The sequence below is a fragment of the Oncorhynchus mykiss genome, chromosome 22 (genome assembly GCF_013265735.2).
Source record: "Oncorhynchus mykiss isolate Arlee chromosome 22, USDA_OmykA_1.1, whole genome shotgun sequence".
Classification (NCBI taxonomy): Eukaryota; Metazoa; Chordata; class Actinopteri; order Salmoniformes; family Salmonidae; genus Oncorhynchus; species Oncorhynchus mykiss.
The window spans coordinates 19,437,452-19,459,549 of record NC_048586.1 but is presented as its reverse complement, the minus strand read 5'-3'; the positions used below and the strand labels follow the sequence as shown (position 1 = coordinate 19,459,549).

At 41.6% G+C, this 22,098-nt stretch overlaps 2 protein-coding genes across 3 annotated transcripts; one reads left to right on the top strand and one right to left on the bottom strand.

Moving 5' to 3' along the window:
- Positions 1-8,427: 8,427 nt before the first annotated feature.
- LOC118943580 (small membrane A-kinase anchor protein-like) lies at positions 8,428-15,132 on the bottom strand. 2 transcript variants are annotated; one of them, XM_036958930.1, is made up of 2 exons: positions 14,578-15,132; positions 8,428-11,468 (listed from the first exon to the last, which is right to left on the bottom strand). In XM_036958930.1, exon 2 carries the CDS (start codon positions 11,281-11,283, stop codon positions 11,011-11,013), a length of 273 nt encoding a protein of 90 aa, XP_036814825.1. In that variant the 5' UTR covers positions 11,284-11,468; positions 14,578-15,132; the 3' UTR covers positions 8,428-11,010. The 2 variants fall into 2 exon arrangements, with proteins under 2 accessions (XP_036814825.1, XP_036814826.1); XM_036958931.1 differs by lacking the exon at positions 14,578-15,132 and adding an exon at positions 13,943-14,071.
- A 1,711-nt stretch (positions 15,133-16,843) lies between these two features.
- mstnb (myostatin b) lies at positions 16,844-20,354 on the top strand. Its single transcript, NM_001124282.1, is given in 3 exon segments — positions 16,844-17,333; positions 18,406-18,773; positions 19,797-20,354. Coding segments are annotated over 3 exon segments (1,122 nt in total). The 5' UTR covers positions 16,844-16,960; the 3' UTR covers positions 20,178-20,354.
- The last annotated feature ends 1,744 nt before the right edge of the window (positions 20,355-22,098 follow it).

The following is a 22,098-nucleotide window of genomic DNA, read 5'->3' as shown; positions in this document are numbered from 1 at the left end:
TTGGTCCTCCATAACCTCCCACTCATGAGGTCTTTTCATAGGAGGTGTCCAAGTTGCCTAAATTAGTTTCTGTCCCTCGTATCCTTTCTTTCATGTCCACTCAATATAATCCATGTTCCCATTGAGTTTTATGGTTGAAATAAGCCACCATATTCACCTATTAGTGGTCATACAGTTGGAAAGGAGACAGGGAAAGGACCATCAGACATGGCATGCCAGTCACTCAGTGGCCTCTCACAACAGCAGGACTTTGGTAAGACCACACCCCAGTGCCGTGCCCATTTCTGTGGGGGCAGAGAGACTATGACCTCACCAGTGCATTATAACAATACTGTGTCAATGATTGTTACATGACGTCTATAACATGGATTCAAAGTATATTATCTTTCTACAATGATGGTTGATAACACAGTGAATCTTTTTGGTTTGTTTCTACTAGATTTACTGAATTGATGTTTCCTAATATACATCTACACTATCTAGCTAGCTGGTCTCAAAGTTTGTAGTGCTGAATTGCAAATCGTAGGACTATGGATCAAGCGATGATCTAATATCTCTGTTGTGCTGATGTACAGAATTATTGGCAAAGGGCAATATTTCTCATTGCAGTTGGTGGTGCAAAGAAGCAAATGTTTGTTTTGGTGAGTAGGTGGAGTCGCCGGGTAAGGAAGAGGTTCTATCCTGTTTGAAGTATCACATAACTTGGGATGGTACTGTCAGGTGGTTTTTATGGCCCTTGTTGAGTCATACTTTCCTGTGCATGTGAGTCTGTCCAATACATTCAATCAAATACACAATGCAGGAAGCCTACACTGGGAAAACACCATGTCAAAACGTACAGCAATTTACTGTAATTTGTACCTAATTTGTATTTTAATGAAAAGGGGGATTTTTGCAGCACTTGAGCTGTTACATTATTTGTCTGCAGTGTGGCTTTGATTGAATTTCTCTGTACGCAGCTCAAATCATTGGTTATATTAAATCCCATTTGCAGCACTCTAACCCTAGCACACAGTTAAGAGCACTTACAGGCAGGCTCCCAGAGAGAAATGAGGCCAGAGAAGCTAAATGACCCGCCATGGAGTTTGCTAAGTAAACAATGAACCAGCGTAAACACTCTCTCCTGGAGAACACAGGCTCAGTAATTCTCTTGGTGTCAGAGATTTTTAGGGTATAGAATTTGCCCTTCAAAAGGCACCAGCCAGGTGGCATCCTTCTTAATGTCTCTTGCCCGTGTCATGTATCTGAAGTGATCACTCAGTGTTACATTTAGCATTGTATTACTGTCTGCTAAAGGCCAGTTCTCAATTCATTGTGCACTCTGGTGTACAATTCAATGACTACAATTTCCCAACTCGTAGCTTCAAAAGCATTGTTGTATAATAATTACGTTGATCAAGATGTGTATGAAAACCTGATCGTAACAATTGTAATTTGATGTGTTGTTTGAAGCCGTTAACAAAAGCATATTTACACTGTACCTGCCTATGTAACTATATATTAACACTTAGTTGTATATTCCATTTATAAAGTGGAATGTTAAACATTGGCGTTGTGTACAAGCCTGTATTGTTCAGCTGTGTGATCCATTAATCCATTTGGCCGATTACAAATCTCCTGGACCTGACAGTCTATCAGCTAATCGAATGATTCAATTAACGTTAAAGGGACATAACACAGGCGCAGAGGGAGCTGTTGGCCCTGGATAGGCAAGGATAGGTTGAGCACATGATCAAACCTGTTTCAACTCTAGGTAGTGGATAGGTTGTGGATATTCCTCAAAAGGTTCTACAGCTGCACCATCAAAAGCATCCTGACCAGTTGCATCACCGCCTGGTATGGCAACTGCTCGGCATCCGACCGTAAGGAGCTACAGAAGGTAGCGCGTATGGCCCAGTACTTCACTAGGGCCAAGCTTTCTGCCATCCAGGACCTCTATACTAGGCGGTGTCAGAGAAAGGCCCAAAAAATTGTCTCCAGCGACACAAGTCATAGGCTGTTTTCTCTGCTACCGCACGGCAAGCGGTACCAGAGCGCCAAGTCTCCTTAACAGCTTCAACCCCCAAGCCATAAGACTGCCAAATAATTAATCAAATGGCTATCCGGACTATTTGCACTGCCGGTGATGCTACTCACTGTTGATTATCTACGCATAATCACTTTACCCCTACCTACATGTACATATTACCTTAATTACCTTAAACTGTACACCCGCACATTGACTCGGTACCGGTCTCCCCTGTACATAGCCTCGTCATCGTTATTTTATTGTAACTTTTTTTACTTTAATTTATTTAGTAAATATTCTCTTAACTCTTGTTTTCTTAAAACTGCATTGTTTGTTAACTTGTAACTTGTAATTTCACAGTAAGGTCTACACAAATCAAATCAAATGTTATTGGTCACATACACATGGTTAGCAGATGTTAATGCGAGTGTAGCAAAATGCTTGTGCTTCTAGTTCCGACAGTTCAGTAATATCTAACAAGTAATCCAACAAATTCACAACGACTACCTTATACACACACAATGTAAGGGGATGGAATAATAATATGTATATATATATATATATATACACACATATATATATATATATACACACACATATATATATATATATATATATATACACAGTGCCTTGCGAAAGTATTCGGCCCCCTTGAACTTTGCGACCTTTTGCCACATTTCAGGCATCAAACATAAAGATATAAAACTGTATTTTTTTGTGAAGAATCAACAACAAGTGGGACACAATCATGAAGTGGAACGACATTTATTGGATATTTCAAACTTTAACAAATCAAAAACTGAAAAATTGGGCGTGCAAAATTATTCAGCCCCTTTACTTTCAGTGCAGCAAACTCTCTCCAGAAGTTCAGTGAGGATCTCTGAATGATCCAATGTTGACCTAAATGACTAATGATGATAAATACAATTCACCTGTGTGTAATCAAGTCTCCGTATAAATGCACCTGCACTGTGATAGTCTCAGAGGTCCGTTAAAAGCGCAGAGAGCATCATGAAGAACAAGGAACACACCAGGCAGGTCCAAGATACTGTTGGTGAAGAAGTTTAAAGCCGGATTTGGATACAAAAAGATTTCCCAAGCTTTAAACATCCCAAGGAGCACTGTGCAAGCGATAATATTGACATGGAAGGAGTATCAGACCACTGCAAATCTACCAAGACCTGGCCGTCCCTCTAAACTTTCAGCTCATAAAAGGAGAAGACTGATCAGAGATGCAGCCAAGAGGCCCATGATTACTCTGGATGAACTGCAGAGATCTACAGCTGAGGTGGGAGACTCTGTCCATAGGACAACAATCAGTCGTATATTGCACAAATCTGGCCTTTATGGAAGAGTGGCAAGAAGAAAGCCATTTCTTAAAGATACCCATAAAAAGTGTCGTTTAAAGTTTGCCACAAGCCACCTTGGATACACACCAAACATGTGGAAGAAGGTGCTCTGGTCAGATGAAACCAAAATTGAACTTTTTGGCAACAATGCAAAACGTTATGTTTGGCGTAAAAGCAACACAGCTCATCACCCTGAACACACCATCCCCACTGTCAAACATGGTGGTGGCAGCATCATGGTTTGGGCCTGCTTTTCTTCAGCAGGGACAGGGAAGATGGTTAAAATTGATGGGAAGATGGATGGAGCCAAATACAGGACCATTCTGGAAGAAAACCTTATGGAGTCTGCAAAAGACCTGAGACTGGGATAGAGATTTGTCTTCCAACAAGACAATGATCCAAAACATAAAGCAAAATCTACAATGGAATGGTTCAAAAATAAACATATCCAGGTGTTAGAATGGCCAAGTCAAAGTCCAGACCTGAATCCAATCGAGAATCTGTGGAAAGAACTGAAAACTGCTGTTCACAAATGCTCTCCATCCAACCTCACTGAGCTCGAGCTGTTTTGCAAGGAGGAATGGGAAAAAAATTCAGTCTCTCGATGTGCAAAACTGATAGAGAAATACCCCAAGCGACTTACAGCTGTAATCGCAGCAAAAGGTGGCGCTACAAAGTATTAACTTAAGGGGGCTGAATAATTTTGCACGCCCAATTTTTCAGTTTTTGATTTGTTAAAAAAGTTTGAAATATCCAATAAATGTCGTTCCACTTCATGATTGTGTCCCACTTGTCGATGTGGATAGGGGGGCTCTCCCGCTGCTGTTTCCTGAAGTACACATGTTGTATTCGGCGCATGTGACAAATATAATTTGATTTAATTCAGACGGAAGACAGCAGATCCAAAGGTTAAGGTTAGGGAATAGGGACATTTAAATTGCTTAAAGTTAGAATAATGGTAGCTTTGATTCCAGCCGATTTTTCTCAAGCCATTCTCAAATGAGAATACAGTGTTGAGATCTGGTACCCTGAGACTTCAGTAGGGGGTAAATAAGGGTTAGGGTCATTATCAGATGATTAACCTTTGTTGCTCATGATCATTTATACCAGGTGCGAACGTGTCCTATCTCCTGATCTTGCCCACATTCTGATTGTGCCCATATCTTTTTGACGATTAAAATAATTGATTGCAATCAGAACTTCCCAAGCATTTCGGAAGTAGTTGGACGAATTGATTGGTTGGATTAAAGCTCACTGGTCAGAGTTTAGTAAAGGTTAGTGGGGTCTGAGGTGGATGGGGGACTTCAGACGCGGGTTGCGACCCGGAAGGTTTCCAGTTCAAACCCAAGTTTGACTTTTTTCCCGCCAACATTACCCAACATACTTCACTAATCACATTTCTAATTTATTAACATTCTAAGTGCCTCAACAGCAGTTGACTATGCACTGGGATAGAGGGTCACAGGTTCTAACCTTGCCGATCCCCTTTCTCAAAAAAGAGATTAAGTCACTTAATGGTAAAAGGCATAGATTTCAGCTTTATTGGTATTCACGTTTTTTAATCAATGAGTTATTTACAGACCTGTACAGTGCTGCAGATGAAATGAATATTATATAAATATATACAGTGCCTTGCGAAAGTATTCGGCCCCCTTGAACTTTGCGACCTTTTGCCACATTTCAGGCTTCAAACAAAGATATAAAACTGTATTTTTTTGTGAAGAATCAACAACAAGTGGGACACAATCATGAAGTGGAACGACATTTATTGGATATTTCAAACTTTTTTAACAAATCAAAAACTGAAAAATTGGGCGTGCAAAATTATTCAGCCCCCTTAAGTTAATACTTTGTAGCGCCACCTTTTGCTGCGATTACAGCTGTAAGTCGCTTGGGGTATGTCTCTATCAGTTTTGCACATCGAGAGACTGAACATTTTTCCCATTCCTCCTTGCAAAACAGCTCGAGCTCAGTGAGGTTGGATGGAGAGCATTTGTGAACAGCAGTTTTCAGTTCTTTCCACAGATTCTCAATTGGATTCAGGTCTGGACTTTGACTTGGCCATTCTAACACCTGGATATGTTTATTTTTGAACCATTCCATTGTAGATTTTGCTTTATGTTTTGGATCATTGTCTTGTTGGAAGACAAATCTCCGTCCCAGTCTCAGGTCTTTTGCAGACTCCATCAGGTTTTCTTCCAGAATGGTCCTGTATTTGGCTCCATCCATCTTCCCATCAATTTTAACCATCTTCCCTGTCCCTGCTGAAGAAAAGCAGGCCCAAACCATGATGCTGCCACCACCATGTTTGACAGTGGGGATGGTGTGTTGCTTTTACGCCAAACGTAACATTTTGCATTGTTGCCAAAAAGTTCAATTTTGGTTTCATCTGACCAGAGCACCTTCTTCCACATGTTTGGTGTGTCTCCCAGGTGGCTTGTGGCAAACTTTAAACAACACTTTTTATGGATATCTTTAAGAAATGTCTTTCTTCTTGCCACTCTTCCATAAAGGCCAGATTTGTGCAATATATGACTGATTGTTGTCCTATGGACAGAGTCTCCCACCTCAGCTGTAGATCTCTGCAGTTCATCCAGAGTGATCATGGGCCTCTTGGCTGCATCTCTGATCAGTCTTCTCCTTGTATGAGCTGAAAGTTTAGAGGGACGGCCAGGTCTTGGTAAATTGGCAGTGGTCTGATACTCCTTCCATTTCAATATTAATCGCTTGCACAGTGCTCCTTTGGATGTTTAAAGCTTGGGAAATATTTTTGTATCCAAATCCGGCTTTAAACTTCTTCACAACAGTATCTCGGACCTGCCTGGTGTGTTCCTTGTTCTTCATGATGCTCTCTGCGCTTTTAACGGACCTCTGAGACTATCACAGTGCAGGTGCATTTATACGGAGACTTGATTACACACAGGTGGATTGTATTTATCATCATTAGTCATTTAGGTCAACATTGGATCATTCAGAGATCCTCACTGAACTTCTGGAGAGAGTTTGCTGCACTGAAAGTAAAGGGGCTGAATAATTTTCCACGCCCAATTTTTCAGTTTTTGATTTGTTAAAAAAGTTTGAAATATCCAATAAATGTCATTCCACTTCATGATTGTGTCCCACTTGTTGTTGATTCTTCACAAAAAAATACAGTTTTATATCTTTATGTTTGAAGCCTGAAATGTGGCAAAAGGTCGCAAAGTTCAAGGGGGCTGAATACTTTCGCAAGGCACTGTAGATTCAGATAATTCAAAAGAAGCCTTAGGATCTCCCAACAGAAAACACATTTTGTTCATAATCAAACTAAAGGGTTGACTGAAAGACTGATGTTACTGTAATTTTACCATGGTTACCGATACTGACATATTTTGAAGGAAAGAATCCAGGTATACCTAGATTGTACATACGTTGGTATACCTTGTATTTCATTCAAGCTGGAAGCATTGTGAACTGCAACACTGACCATATTCAAAGCATTGGATTTCTGTGTTCGACGTAACTTAGAAGGCTATCACAGTTTTATTATTATGAAATACAGAGCACTCGGAAAGTTCAGACCTCTTGACTTTTTTCCACATTTTGTTACGTTACAGCCTTACTCTAAAAATGGATAAATACATTATTTTCCCTCATCAATTTACACACACTACCCCACAATGACAAAGCAAAAACAGGTTTATCAAATGTTTTTCAAATGTATAAAGCAAACAAAATACTGTATTTACATAAGTATTCAGACCCTTTGCTTATGAGACTTGAAATTGAGCTCAGGTGCATCCTGTTTCCATTGATCACCCTTGATGTTTCTACAACTTGATTGGCGTCCACCTGTGGTAAATTCAATTGATTGGACATGATTTGGAAAGGCACACCTGTCTATATAAGGTCCCACAGTTGACAGTGCGTGTCAGAGCAAAAACCAAGCCATGATGTCAAAGGAATTGTCCGTAGAGCTTCGAGACGGGATTGTGTCAAGGCACAGATCTGGGGAAGGGTAGAAAAAAATGTCTATAGCATTGAAGGTCCCCAAGAACACAGTGGCCTCCATAATTATTAAATGGAATTAGTTTGGAACCACCAAGAATCTTCCTGGAGCTGGCCTGCCCGGCCAAAATGAGCAATCGGGGGAGAAGGGCAGTGACCAAGAACCCGATGGTCACTCTGACAGAGCTCCACAGTTCCCCTGTGGAGATAGGAGAACCTTCCAGAAGCACAACCATCTGTGCAGCACTCCACCGATCAGGCCTTTATGGTAGAGTGGCCAGACAAAGCCACTCCTCAGTAAAAGGCACGTTTGCCTAAAGGCACCTAAAGGACTCAGACCATGAGAAACAAGATTCTCTGGTCTGATGAAAACCAAGATTGAACTCTTTGGCCTGAAAGCCAAGCGTCACGTCTGAAGGAAACCTGGCACCATCCCTACGTTGAAGCATGGGGGTGGCAGTATCATGCTGTGGTGATGTTTTTCAGGGGCAGGGACTGGGAGACTAGTCAGAATTGAGGGAAAGATAAATGGAGCAAAGTACAGAGAAATCCTTGATGAAACCCTGCTCCAGAGCACTCAGGACCTCAGACTGGAGTGAAGGATCACCTTCCAACAGGACAACTACCCTAAGCACACAGCCAAGACAACGCAGGAATGGCTTCGGAACAAGTCTCTGAATGTCCTTGAGTGATTCTTGAACCAGATCAAACTCTGGAGAGAGACCTGAACATAGCTGTGCATCGACGTTCCCCATCCAACCTGAGAGCTTGTGAGGATCTGCAGAGAAGAATGGGAGAAACTCCCCAAATACAGGTGTGCCAAGCTTGTAGCGTCATACCCAAGAAGACTCGAGCCTAAAAATCTGTTTTTGCTTTGTCATTAATGGGGTATTGTGTGTAGATGAGGGGGAAAAAACAATTTAATCCATTTCAGAATAAGGCTGTAACGTAACAAAATGTGGAAAAAGTCTAGGCGTCGGAATACTTTCCGAATGCATTGTATACATTATATACTGTAGTACTAGTTGTCTTCTGCATAGTAAAACATTACTTTTATCAACCAATTTACTGGAGTCAAAATCAAGCTTGATGGAAATCAACTTTTGAATGTATTGTTTTTTGCAGCTTTATCTATACGTTGTTACAACATTTAGCTGAAGCAGTGATAACAGTGATCTGTTTCTAAACCCTCCACCTCCCAGTTTTTAGATTTAGGAATTCAGTATGGGGAAAAAAATTGGGTCACCGCTAAATGGGCCTGCAAACTAAGTTTGGTTTACTACTAGCAAACTCCCTTAAAAAGACCTTTGCTTGAAAAACAAGAAAAAAGCAGCAATATTACGGTTTGTCCCTCTTGAGATGCCGTAGCAACAACTTAGCCAATAACACTTCTTCAAAAGAGTCAGAATGAATCAATGATAAATCAAGAATTATTAGTAATTAATGTTGCCATTTTTGCTGAGGAGGTCTTAGTAATTTTACATCTAACTAAGATGTTTGGTGCAGTATTTCTCAAGTGAGAAAATGTGCGTGAAAATTTGAATAATCCTGTCTATAGTTCCCACTGCTACTAGGAGTAGTACTGTTGACCAATCACCGACGAAGGGGCATATACTTGGGCTACCAAACTTCAACTTGCCTCAAGAAAAATGTTTGTGTGCGCGAACAGACAACAACAACAAAAAACAGCCAAAACAAAGAATAACGTCACAAAATGTTGTTGCAATATACGCGCAAACTGTTTCGACTGGGAGGCATTCGACAGGCTTTTCAATTTGTTTACAGAATTTTTGGGATGGTTCAAGAGATGAATCTCTCAACCCAGATTAGTGCAAATGTCGTTATAAACACTATTTGTTGCTTTTAACTGTAATGGAGTTTTAAAGCACACCACCACAACCACCACATTTTTTTGCTGAGCAAACCTAGTGCCCTGGCAGCTGAATTCTCACTTGAGATACACATTCCAAACTTCACCAAAACTTGATTTTCCAGTGAAATAATGTCCACTTGTTAATGTGCCATGTTGCCCAGCCTAGACTAATGCAACTTTTTTAGAGCTTCTTGAACATCGTTTGTGGTAGGGTGGGAACTGACGTGCTATGACTAAAACTCACTGATATCGCCTTCTATCGAATAAACGTCGTAAGAAAGCCCATCAAACATAGTGCTTGTATTCGCGTTCATTAAGGACTTTGGCAGTTGTGGTCCCCTATTCCAAACAACTCAACTCTCTGTTGTGAGTATGTGTGTCTTTGGCCTGTTATAATAGCATCGTACAATTAAGAAGCCATTTGCTCTTAATAAAAATAGCATGGCCTTTTAGAGTTGCATATTTGTGCTGTAAATTCTATGGGGCAGATGGCAGTAGTTCATCATTGGATAGAATACAGTAAGTAAAAACCAGGGTGCTTGGCCCTAGACATTTTTGGCCAAAACAAAAGGTATTTGTGAACCCAGCACTCTTTTTGTGCCCAGAAGCAAAGTCCCGGTAAAAGTGTGTGAATCCGTCCTAATGTCCTGATTTACTCATGGCATGCGGACCTAGCCAGCCCTCAGGAATGTCCTATTGTCATTGGCATTCAAATTCACAAAATGGGAGGACGCTGAACCTCTGTAAAACATTCCTAGAGCATCATTTTGTCAAAGTGACCGTAGTCAGGTCCTCGGTTGCTGCAGCTCGTGGTCAGACCTGCTTAATGGTAGGCCGGGACCCGTATCGCGATATTCTTTCCATGGCAAAAATAAAAACACGAAGCTCTTTGGTCCTTTAAAAACCTGCTGTATGTAAAATATTGTGTGCTATAGCTTGGAAAATAAATGAACGGGACAACATAATGATTTTTGTTTCCAACATTAGGGCTGAAGTTAAATTCGCTTCATGTTTTGTTTCCTTGCCCCGATACTAACGAATATCGCGATACTGGTATCGTCCCGGACCTACTTCATGGGTAGTTTGAAGAATGAGTTTCCTTTGTTGGTGGATGTGGACCACAGGCCCCCTGGGACGCCATTATCCAATAACCCTAAACTGGGAGCTTCTGTCTGGGAAGACAGATGGAGAGGGAGGTGTGTAGCTGCTGATCCCAGCAAACATTTCAAGTGAAAAACACTGGCCACTTGAGGGGCCTATTAATAACTTCCTACATAGGACCTGAAATTTGGCCCCAGGATGACACGCGTCAAGCAACAAAAAAAAATAAACTGTATAATTTTACTGAAAGGCAGAACCGGTAATTTTCAAAGCAGGATTCAATGATACTCCCCTGCTTTATTGGCTCCCAAGACGGTTTAACCAAACCCACCCCAACTCTCATCCTCTAGCTAACGATGGAGGGAAGCACATGGTCTAGATTGAATATGAGAGGAGTAGCCAAGGTCTTTGTCTGTTAGTCAAGGTCAAAATGTCACCAAATGAGTTACAACATCCAAGTATGTATTAATTAAACAGAAAAATGGCTTTGGACCATAGATTGGGATAAACATCTGTCATCTCCAGCTGGTACATGTTCGTAGTGTTTTTTTGTTTCACCCTGAATCTGAGTGCTGTCTGGTCTCCTGTCTTCTGGGCATCCATTTGTCTCTCTCTCCCCAGAGGGTCAAGGTGAATCCCAGAACAGAAATGCCTCTTGCACTACCTGCCCCCCCCCCCCTCCCCTCCTCCTCCCCTCATGGCACGTCACACTCGATGTAGGGGATGTCACTGTAGCGGCTGTCCACCTCCAGCCACTGCTGCACTGCCCGGGCCACAATCTCCTCCGACAGCCGCTGGGCGTACTCCAGCAGGATGGGGTCCACCCGGGCAGAGTCTTTCCCTGACACCGTCTCAGAGTGGACCAGCAGCGCATTCTCGCCCCATCGCTTCCCAAGCTTGCCGTCCACCTTCTCCACCGAGTTGGCGTACTGGGTCGGATCGCTCTTCTTGGATTTGACGCATCCCATGATATAAATAATGTAGCATTGATTTCAGGGAGCTGGTGAAGCAGGAGTGTGTCTGAGAGGGGCTTAGGCTCTGGTCGAGAAGTGACGGCTAGGAAGCCGATTCTTGTCTGGACCACGCTTCGCTGGAATAGTCCAGATGGTCAGCCATGCTCCTGTACCTCCCCGACACAGATCTTTCCCATGTGCTGTAGGGAGAGAAAATAGGGAGAGGATTTCAGTGTTTTATTTTCCATCAGAGGCAGCCTAAAAATACCAGATGGTAAATTAAAGGATTGAGAGGCCTACTATTTTCACAGTGACTTAGCATTTTCCCCTCTGTTACCACCTATGCAGCAGTAGCTACACACCGGACACACCGCGTCATTTCAACATGGACCTTGTTGGGTCATATTTGGTTGAGACGTTGATCAATGAGAGATTTCAACCTTTTATTCACCCACTCAAAAAAGGACAGCCAGAAGTGTGTTGAATTCCCAATGTGTTATCACTACACTTTCAACCATCTAAAGCACAACCAAATTCCAATGGAAAAACCATGTCTGATTTTTGGTTAAGTTAAGTCATCTGAATGTGTTATCACTGCGCTTTCAGCCATTAATCTAATAGCACAACCAAATGACCTGGATTGCAGTTGAGATTAGACTTCATTAAAAGTACATCGTGCAAGTGATCAATGCTGTTCAAGATTCTGCCACAGATTATTACAGCAATTGTGAAGATTTCCACAGACGTGCGACCTTTACATGCTATGTTGAACATGCACGCTTTCTATGATTACATAAAAATAAATGTATGGTTAGAAAACCTCCATGTGGCCATGGATGTTACTCATTTGAAGGTTGACTAGATACTGTTACATTAGTTTCTAAGATTGCCTTAACTTTTGGCTATTTACTGTACTACAAAAGTCATATTGAATTGTGTTTGGTTGATAATGCAACCAAATATCAACATTTAAAGGAGATGCATCTAATGCTTCAATAGCTTCATCTGAGCCACTGGGTTAATCACATTCTTTAACTTTTATTTTTGGTTTACTTGGAGACGTGAATCGAATGTATAATTTGTTAACTTGTCAAAGTTATAAGGCTATTTATTGTATTTCAAAAGTAATATTGAATTGTGTATGGAAGCAAATATCAACATTTGAAGGAAATATATTTTTGTTCTGTATAGCTTGTAGAGAAACTGGAATTAAAGCCCGATGAAGTTAATGGCACAAAAGATACAAACGCAAGATGTACAGTGTTTCATGAGCTGAAATAAAAGCATGCTGACTGCAGGAATGTCCACCAGGGCTGTTGTCAGAGAATGTTATGTTCATTTCTCTACCATAAGCCGTTCTTTTAGAGAATTTGGCAGTAAATCCAACCGGCCTCACAACCGCAGACCACGTGTAACCATGCCAGCCCAGGACCTCTATATCCACCACTGGCACGCTGGAGAAGTGTGTTCTTCACAGATTAATCCTGGTTTCAACTGTACTGGGCAGATGGCAGACAGCATAGTGTGTATGGCGTTGTATGAGCTAGCGGTTTGTTGATGTCAACATTGTAAACAGAGTGCCCCATGGTGGGGTTATGGTATGGGCAGGCATAAGCTACAGACAACGAACACAATTGCATTTTATCGATGGCAATTGAATGCACAGAGATACCGTGACGAGATCCTGAGGCCCATTGTCGTGCCATTCATCCGGCGCCATCACCCCATGCATGGTCCCGAGTCGCAAGGATCTACACAATTCATGGAAGCTGAAAATGTCCCAGTTCTTCCATGCCCTGCATATTCACCAGACACGTCACCCATTGAGCATGTTTGGGATGCCCTAGATCGACGAGTACAACCGCGTGTTCCAGTTCACGCCAATATCCAGCAACTTCGCACAGCCATCGAAGAGGAGTGGGACAACATTCCACAAACAATAGCCTGAATAACTATGCGAAGGAGATGTGTCGCGCTGCATGAGGCAAATGGTGGTCACACTAGATAGGGACTGGTTTTCTGACCCCTACCTTTTTTTTTTAAGGTATCTGTGACTAACAGATGCATATCTGTATTACCAGTCATGTGAAATCCATAGATTAGGGCCTAATGAATTCATTTCAATTGACTGATTTATTTATATAAACTGTAACTCAGTCAAATCTTTGAAATTGTATATTGCTTTTATATTTTTCTTCTGTGTAGATATAGAGCATTTTCCAAATTACTTATCATTTTTTTCACTTTGAAAAATGTGGATTAGGTTGTGTTTAATTATAAGGCAGCAAAATGTGAAAACTGCAAGGGGTGTGTAGACTTTGACTAGGCATTGTGTAAATAGACTATGTGGCGCTAGGTTGAATGCACAAAGGACTGATGTTATTTGCTGTAGTCCACATCTCCATCTGTCCTGTGCGTGTGTGCTGCCTGATCCAGATTCAAGGTGGCATGTGATTATTTCTCTGACAGAGCAGCACACTATTATATCATCCCTTCATCTCTCACATACAATTAGATTTTTACAGATGCTGCAAAATGCTAGCATTGTAGCTTATGCTTTTTGACAGTGGCTTCCGCTTATATAAGTACCGTGCTGATTCCTGAAACTTCAATCAGATTTTTATGACATCTTTTCACATTTTAAGACAAAGTGGGGAAAGGTGATGTCTGTTACCTTATGTCAAGCATGTCGCTCTAGCCCAAGTAGCCTATAAGGAACGTGGCAATGTAGCATTTCGCTCAAGCGTGGAACGTGGCAAGCATGTCGCTCTAGCCCAGGTATCATGGGACGCGACCCTATAACCCTACCTCCCTCCCCAGCGGATTTAGAAACGGGGGGGTGGGGTATTACAACCAACACATATAACAATTCTACTTTACATTTTGTTATTATATTTTACATTTGGAAATAACCTGATTATGTGTAATATAGTCGTATAGGTTATTATTTGAGAAAAAGTTATTCTAAATAAAAAATGTGTCCATTTCATTTCCGTTCTTGGGAATGTGAGGGTGAAGTTGGCCATACCAGGGACGTTTAACCCCCATTCTCCTATAACCCACCTTTCTTGAATTAGTAAGGGCATATATGAAATAATCTCACTATTGAAATGTGAACATAAAAGGTCAAGGAGAAATGCTAACCGGGATGGGGAAATAGAGGGCGAAATAGTTGTCACCTTTGGAAATAGGATTCTGAAAAATCCATACTCGTGCGCGCATTTCTGCTTAATACAACATTATTTAGAGGTAGCCCATTTCCCACACAAATACATATCATAAAATATCGTTGATGCCTGGGATACGTACCTTCAAGAGGGCTCTTGGAAAAGTAGGACTGGGTGAGTTTACCCCCATGAATATCAAATTCACCCAGGGGGAAATCACATCCTCGTTTTCTCTTTAACGACACTTTCCCCTACGGTTGATTTCAATAAAGAAGTGTCATACATCCACACGGATTGTGAACCGAAATATGTGTGCCGCCTCTCCTTTCTATTCAATCTCGTTATCGCCTTCAAACCGCTGCATATGCGTCCAATGATTTGAACTTGAAGCTTGGAAGGCAGCGATAGCATTGGTCGGTTTCTCTCTCTGCACGAAATGTGCACTACGTTACCAAACTGGGCACCATACCACATTGTGCAGTAATTTAACTAAATTCTAAATCGATTTAAGGTCTTAAAGCCATGAATAGTCATACCTGGATGACTACACCTTCTTGCCATCATTCTACTCGAGATTGTCCATAGGTCATCGTTGAAATTGTTGCCTGTTTGACTACACTTTCTAATGGCGGCTGTAGCTTGTAGGACGTAATTATATTTTTAAAACACTCTCAACAGCAATTAGTAGCTGTGTGGACTATGTCGTGGAGGTAAATTGTGCGCATACAATCAGGATACTGATACTTGTACAATATCACCCTCTTGTGGCATGCTTGACTTCTCAGTGATTTATTACAATGTTTAAAGTAAGGAATATATTCAGTTGTTGCTATAAACTAATGCCATAGATTATAATCCTGTCTCCCAGGCCTTTGCTGGAAGTGTACCCCCGTGCAGCTTCCCTGTGTCTAAATTTTAGGCTACTACTGAGTCTGCCAAGGGGTCTGGACCATTATGGCACAGGAGGTACGGTAGTGTGCTTTCGCTTAAACCGCAGAGGTTTTATGAGTATTGATAGCAAGCCATATGTGCTCGGATATATTTCAAACCAATTGTTGTCAGTTAAAAAAATATATATATATGACGAGTTCGTTCTTGACGAATGCGTAAATCTGTAAAACTCATGGAGGAGTGTGCGTAAAACTGTATAGTCCATAAGTGTAAATTAGTTAAAGTCGTTTAGTATGTTTTCTTTCACATAAGGGATATAGTCTCAAATTCCATAATGATAATAGGCTATAAACCATTGACATGACTCGTGACCAAGTCATTGTGTCATGCCATCCATATTGCTGCGTAAAATGTACATAATTTAGACGATTTGATTGACTTTCATTAGAACCTATATGTTACTTTTCATCTGTAAATGAAAATAATATTTCATAACCTGTGTGTAATGTTGCAACTGTAGTTGTCGATAAGCCGCACGATGGCACTAAACGTCTAGACAAAAAAGCTTTCGCAAATCAGACACCCCAAGGCAACAATAACCAGTAGCCTATAGTTTAGTACAGTATAGTAGGCCTACATTACAGGCCATTTCGCTATATATTTGGAATGGTATCTATCCTATAGCCTATTGATTAATACATTTTGCCTTTGGAAAGTAGGTTTGGAGACATGTAGGTCTACTCCATGTAGCCTATAGGTCTACATAGACTAAATATTGGTTCCTGTCATATTTGTAAATAATTGACCTTACATTTTCAAGAGAGATTCAGAAAGATAGGCAAGCTGATCATATAACTAACTGATTGTAAAAGAAGTGGTCATAACTCAGATTAATTTGATCCCTGTAGCTTTGATGGGATGCAGGGGCGGACTGGCCATCTGGCATTCCCGACAAATGTCTGAAGGGTTGGTAAATTCTTTGCCTAGAGGGCCTGTCTAACTTTTTTTTTTTTTTTTTTTGCGCAAAATGATAATTATCTGGCTAATAATGGTGGCCTCAATTAATAAAATGGGCTGGTGTGGGGGCCTTGATGAAACATTTTTAGTTGTGGGTGCCTCAAGGGGGAAAATGTGCCATTGTGTTATAAATGCCAGAACCGATTTCTGGTTCCAGTCCACCCCTGGTGTGATGGGATAGGCTGAATAAAACAGGTTTCTCAGTGGCATTCAGATGTTGACAGGCTGTGGCTGACTTAAGTTCATGCAATAAATCAATAACCATATCCGAAATGTTTATTTGACCATTTGCAGTACTGTCTTGTCTGATTGATAGTGTAGTTGTCTCAAAACTATTCCAAACCTTGCCATTGCGTACCTCTTTAAGGTTTGACAGAAAAATACAGTTCATGTCTGTCTGTTAAATTCATTGTTGCCAGCCCAACCAATCATAGATTTTGACGACACAAAAGAGAGGCCAAAGTTGCAATATAAAAAGGGCTGCCGAATTAAAGTATGACACCTATCAGTGTAGAGCCTGATTTCAAACAGAGGCAACTCTGTAGTCCGCCTTCACATATGCCAATACATATTACATTTGGGATTCAATTTTTATAGCAAACTCCGCACCTTAGATAATGCATCTGACGCAGGTTCTGATTTATCTCAGTTTCATGGTTGCTTTCGGTCCAGTGGGTCTTGGTGATCAAACCGCGCACCACCAGCCCCCTGCCACGGATGACGGCGAGCAGTGCTCAACATGCGAGGTCCGACAGCAGATCAAAAACATGAGATTACACGCCATCAAGTCCCAAATTCTTAGCAAACTGCGACTCAAGCAAGCTCCCAATATCAGCAGAGATGTTGTCAAGCAGCTCCTGCCTAAGGCACCACCTTTGCAGCAACTTCTTGACCAGTACGATGTTCTTGGAGATGACAATAAGGATGGACTTATGGAAGAAGATGATGAACATGCCATCACAGAAACAATCATGACAATGGCCACTGAACGTAAGTTTGACAGACTATTATTCAATGTAACTAACTATACAGTGAGTGTACAAAACGTTAGGACAACCTGTTTTTTCCATGACTAGACTGACCAGGTGAATCCAGGTGAAAGCTATGATCCCTTATTGATGTCACTTGTTGAATCAACTTCAACCCGTGTAGATGAAGGGGAGGAGACAGGTTAAATAATAATTTTTAAGCCTTGAGACAATTGAGACATGGATTGCGTATGTGTGCCTTTCAGAGGGTGAGTGGGAAAGACAAAATACGTAAGTGCCTTTGAACGTGGTATGGTAGTAGGTGCGGTTTGAATGTACGCTGCTGGGTTTTCACGCTCAACAGTTTCCCATGTGTACAAGAATGGTCGATCACCCAAAAGACATCCAACCAACTTGACACAACTGTGGGAAGCATTGGAGTCAACATGGGTCAGTATCACTTTGGGACGCTTTCGACACCTTGTAGTGTCCATGCCCCGACGAATTGAGGTTGTTCTCAATATTAGGAAGGTGTTCCTAAAGTTATGTACACTCAGTGTTTAATAACGTTAAAAAGGCACCAGCAGCTGTTTTTACGCATTGGGCACAGAGCGCACTTGCATATCTGATCCCGTATTACTTGCACCACTATGTTGAGAATAGGTTGGAATTTCATACGAATGATGAATTCGTATTGATCTGTAATTTCATGTTAAATTGAAACCACTATAGAATTTTACGCAGTAAATTTACGAACAATACGCACGAGCCAAGTTCCATCGTATAATGTGCCAGTGTCACTCTGGTGTTGAGTGTGGAAGTTCTAAAACTAGATAGGGTAGGCTATATTGGAGGATACCCTGGAGATGACACATTGTTGTGTTTTATAGTTTATCAATACTTGTCATGACATTGTAACTTTAAGTATATATTTTGAAATTGGTTTACCAAGGTGGTTCTTTTGTGTTTTGTGTTAAATACAACTACAAACGTTTTTTTGCAGTCATTTAATTTAGTTTATAAATCTAATTGTATCGTGGAATTAGAGATGACATTTCCATATTGTAATTAATGTTCACATTTCTCTCCTCCAGCCGAATCCATCGTCCAAGTCGATCGGAAACCCAAGTGTTGCTTATTCTCCTTCAGTTCGAAGATTCAGGTGAACCGCATAGTTCATGCGCAGTTATGGGTGCACCTTTTGCCAGCTGACGAAGTCACCACCGTGTTTCTGCAAATCTCCCGCCTGATGCCTGTCACGGACGGGGGCAGGCACATAGGTATCCGGTCTCTAAAGATCGACGTGAATGCAGGAGTCAGCTCTTGGCAAAGTATCGACGTGAAACAAGTGCTGTCCGTATGGCTGCGGCAGCCGGAGACGAATTGGGGGATCGAGATTAATGCGTTCGACTCGAAGGGAAATGATCTGGCGGTTACCTCAGCAGAAGCGGGAGAAGGACTGGTGAGTTTAGATTGATCTCCCATCGAAGCAATTTACAAATAGTTTTGTAACTTATCCCCGTGGGATCTATGTGAAATAATCCATAACCCATGTATTAATGCGTAATGATGCAATATCAACACGTACCACCCTTGTCAAGAGTGCATATACATTTTTGTGTCAAATTGTGTGGCAAGACTAATTTGGCTTCAAATACCAGTTGTTGATCAGAGGGGTCTTGGCATCCTAAGACTTGCTCTCATGTGCTTTTATGTTTAGCTAACAATCACATTTTCAAAGTACTTTAGAATCTTTAGTATTAACACACAGACCTCATTAAAGGAGTATATCTATGACAGAATAGTTTCCCTGGCCACCAATAATATCATGTTCTATCACCTGATTACATAAAAGTTCACATTATTTACATGGCCAGAAATTCCTGAAGTCCTCTGTGTGACTGTGCTAATCAGAGTAATTGCCTACAGCCTCTCACTCACACACACACACACACACACACACACACACACACACACACACACACTGTTCTTCTATCCTCATGGGGAACTACAATTGTTTTCCATTCAAAATCCGATTTTCCCTAAACCTTAACCCTAACCTGTAACCCAAACCATTTAAAATCAAATTTTCCCTAAACCTTAACCCTAACCTGTAACCCAAACCCTAAATCCTTACCCTATTTGTCACTCTAGCCCCTAAACCTAACCCCTAAGCTTAAAATAGCCTATGTCCTCATAACGAGGGAGAACTTTCCTTGTTTTACTATCCCTGTGGGGACTTTTGGGGATTTTAGGTCCCCACAAGGATATAAGTACACACACACACACACACACACACACACACGCACACACACGCACACACACACATTTTCAGTGGCTCAAAGTATCACAACACCAGGTTTGAAACCTTGATCAGCAATTTTTTATTTTATTTTTTACCTTTATTAATAAAGCAATGTTTTATTGGAGAGGCAAAATCAAATATGTTTCTGGTTTTCAACCATTCCGTATTGTGCCTTTACAGCAACCCTTCATGGAGGTGACGATTTCAGAGGGCCCAAAGCGCTTCAGGAGAGACTCGGGCCTGGACTGTGACGAGAACTCCCCCGAGTCCCGCTGTTGCCGCTACCCGCTCACGGTAGACTTTGAAGACTTTGGCTGGGACTGGATTATTGCCCCCAAGCGCTACAAGGCCAACTACTGCTCTGGTGAGTGCGAGTACATGCACCTGCAGAAGTACCCCCACACCCACCTGGTGAACAAGGCTAACCCTCGCGGCACTGCCGGGCCCTGTTGCACCCCCACCAAGATGTCCCCCATCAACATGCTCTACTTCAACCGCAAAGAGCAGATCATCTACGGCAAGATCCCCTCCATGGTGGTGGACCGATGCGGCTGCTCGTGAGCGAGAGCTCTGCCGGTGAGGGGGAGGGGCTCAGCCAGGGTCTCCCCCCTGGACTTTGGGACAGATCCATCCACCACTACCAGTGCTTTCTGCAGAACACGGTGCAATAGAGCCAGAATAGCGGCTAAAGAAATGCCCGTTCATTCGCTGAGCAGCGCTTCCATCACGGACATGTCTCGTTCATTTTTTTTCTTCATTTTTGTTTTCTTCCCTCCTCCAATCACATGTTCGCAGCCACAATGGCCTAAAACCACATGGATGTAGGAACACAACGCCTGTTCGACTTGGGAGTGGACGTAGTAGCCTAAAGTACGCCACATGTTCCCACAAAACTGTTAAATGTCACACGCTCCGTCCAGTTATTCAAACATACAGACATGGATGGACACGCATACACCAGACCTGGGTTCAAATAGTATTTGTTTTTCTTTCAAATACTTTGACTGTTTGATGGAGACAGGTGGGGTTTGCACTTTGGGGAATAATCCATTGATTCCATTGCACCAGGCAAGCACAGCTTAAGTACTGGAAAGAAAACAAATCATATTTCAACCCAGGTCAGAAACATAGGTGCACACACACACACACACACACAGACTAATTTCCCCCCCAAGATTTTACAGCTACGCTTACCTATCGGTGTGATAATCATATAAGCAATGTTTGAGAGTGAAACCGGGAATCCTCAACGACTTTTGAAAGGGCTTGGAAAACTATAGCTGAGGTCTCAGTCTGAACTGGCCTTCATGCATAATGCCATAAACACACACAGCAACAGTGCATTCTTATTCAACTTTTAATCATAGCTTTACCACCATTCAACTGCCTGAACTGCCCTACTCACTTGAATTATTCTTATTGTAAATCAACATTACTGGACAGGAGGACTTGAACCGGAGGCACAATGAATGCAGTCTACACATTGAGATGTGTTTAAGACAGATAAATATATTTTGAAAAGTATGAATGTTAAAACCACGTTTAAACTCTGTCTTACAAATAACACAGTTTGCACTATGGCAAACCAATAGAAAGAATTGGTTGCTACAAAAGTTGTAAAAACTGATTTTGATACGTTTGCTAATTTGTATTGTATACATATGCCATTGTTTCCATTAGCAGTTGCCTTTCTACACCACTGTTAATAAATGTATAAGACCACAAACTAGCAAGAAAACAGTACAAATGCGACTATATACCTGTTAATCAAATAAAGGTGCTTGCTTATATGTTAAGTTCAGTTATTTCATCCAATAGCTTAGTAATGATATTTTACTGCCCTAGGAATACTAGAGGCTGTGCATGTATTCTAGACAAGGGGCGATGTGTTCCTTCAGCAATGAGTTCTGAATGACACAAGTGCCATGTGGAATCATATAAAGGTCATTTCTAACATTCCTGTTCATGTGTATTTGGTCACAAGCCTCAGTCATGTAAACTGAATCATAAGAGGAAGGTTCTTGGGATAAACACATGAAGACTAATGCATCCCTACGGTTCCAATTCACATAAAAATGAAATGTGAATTATAGACCGCAATATAGTTCATTCTGTTCCCCTGAACAGGGCTCCAACTCAAAATACTTTGCACAACACCACGTATAGCCAACAGAGCAAGAGACATGTCTGTCATCCCATGAGCGACAATTGGCTTCAGATCTCAAGGAAGGTGACGTCAGCGATGTCATCCAGCCAACATGCTACCAGAACTTCTCATCCACTACACAGGCAATTCAGCCAAATAGCGCAAGACCCAAAACCTTCCCATCCATGGTCACAGAAAGTGTGCCCAGGCTAAGGAACAGCATGGATCCTACCATACCCCATTAAAACGATTGGACCAACATGGTGCCTTTCAGCGGACCAATCACACGGACCCAGCCAGCGGTGGTGTTACCATTTTCGTTTCATCACCAAAACA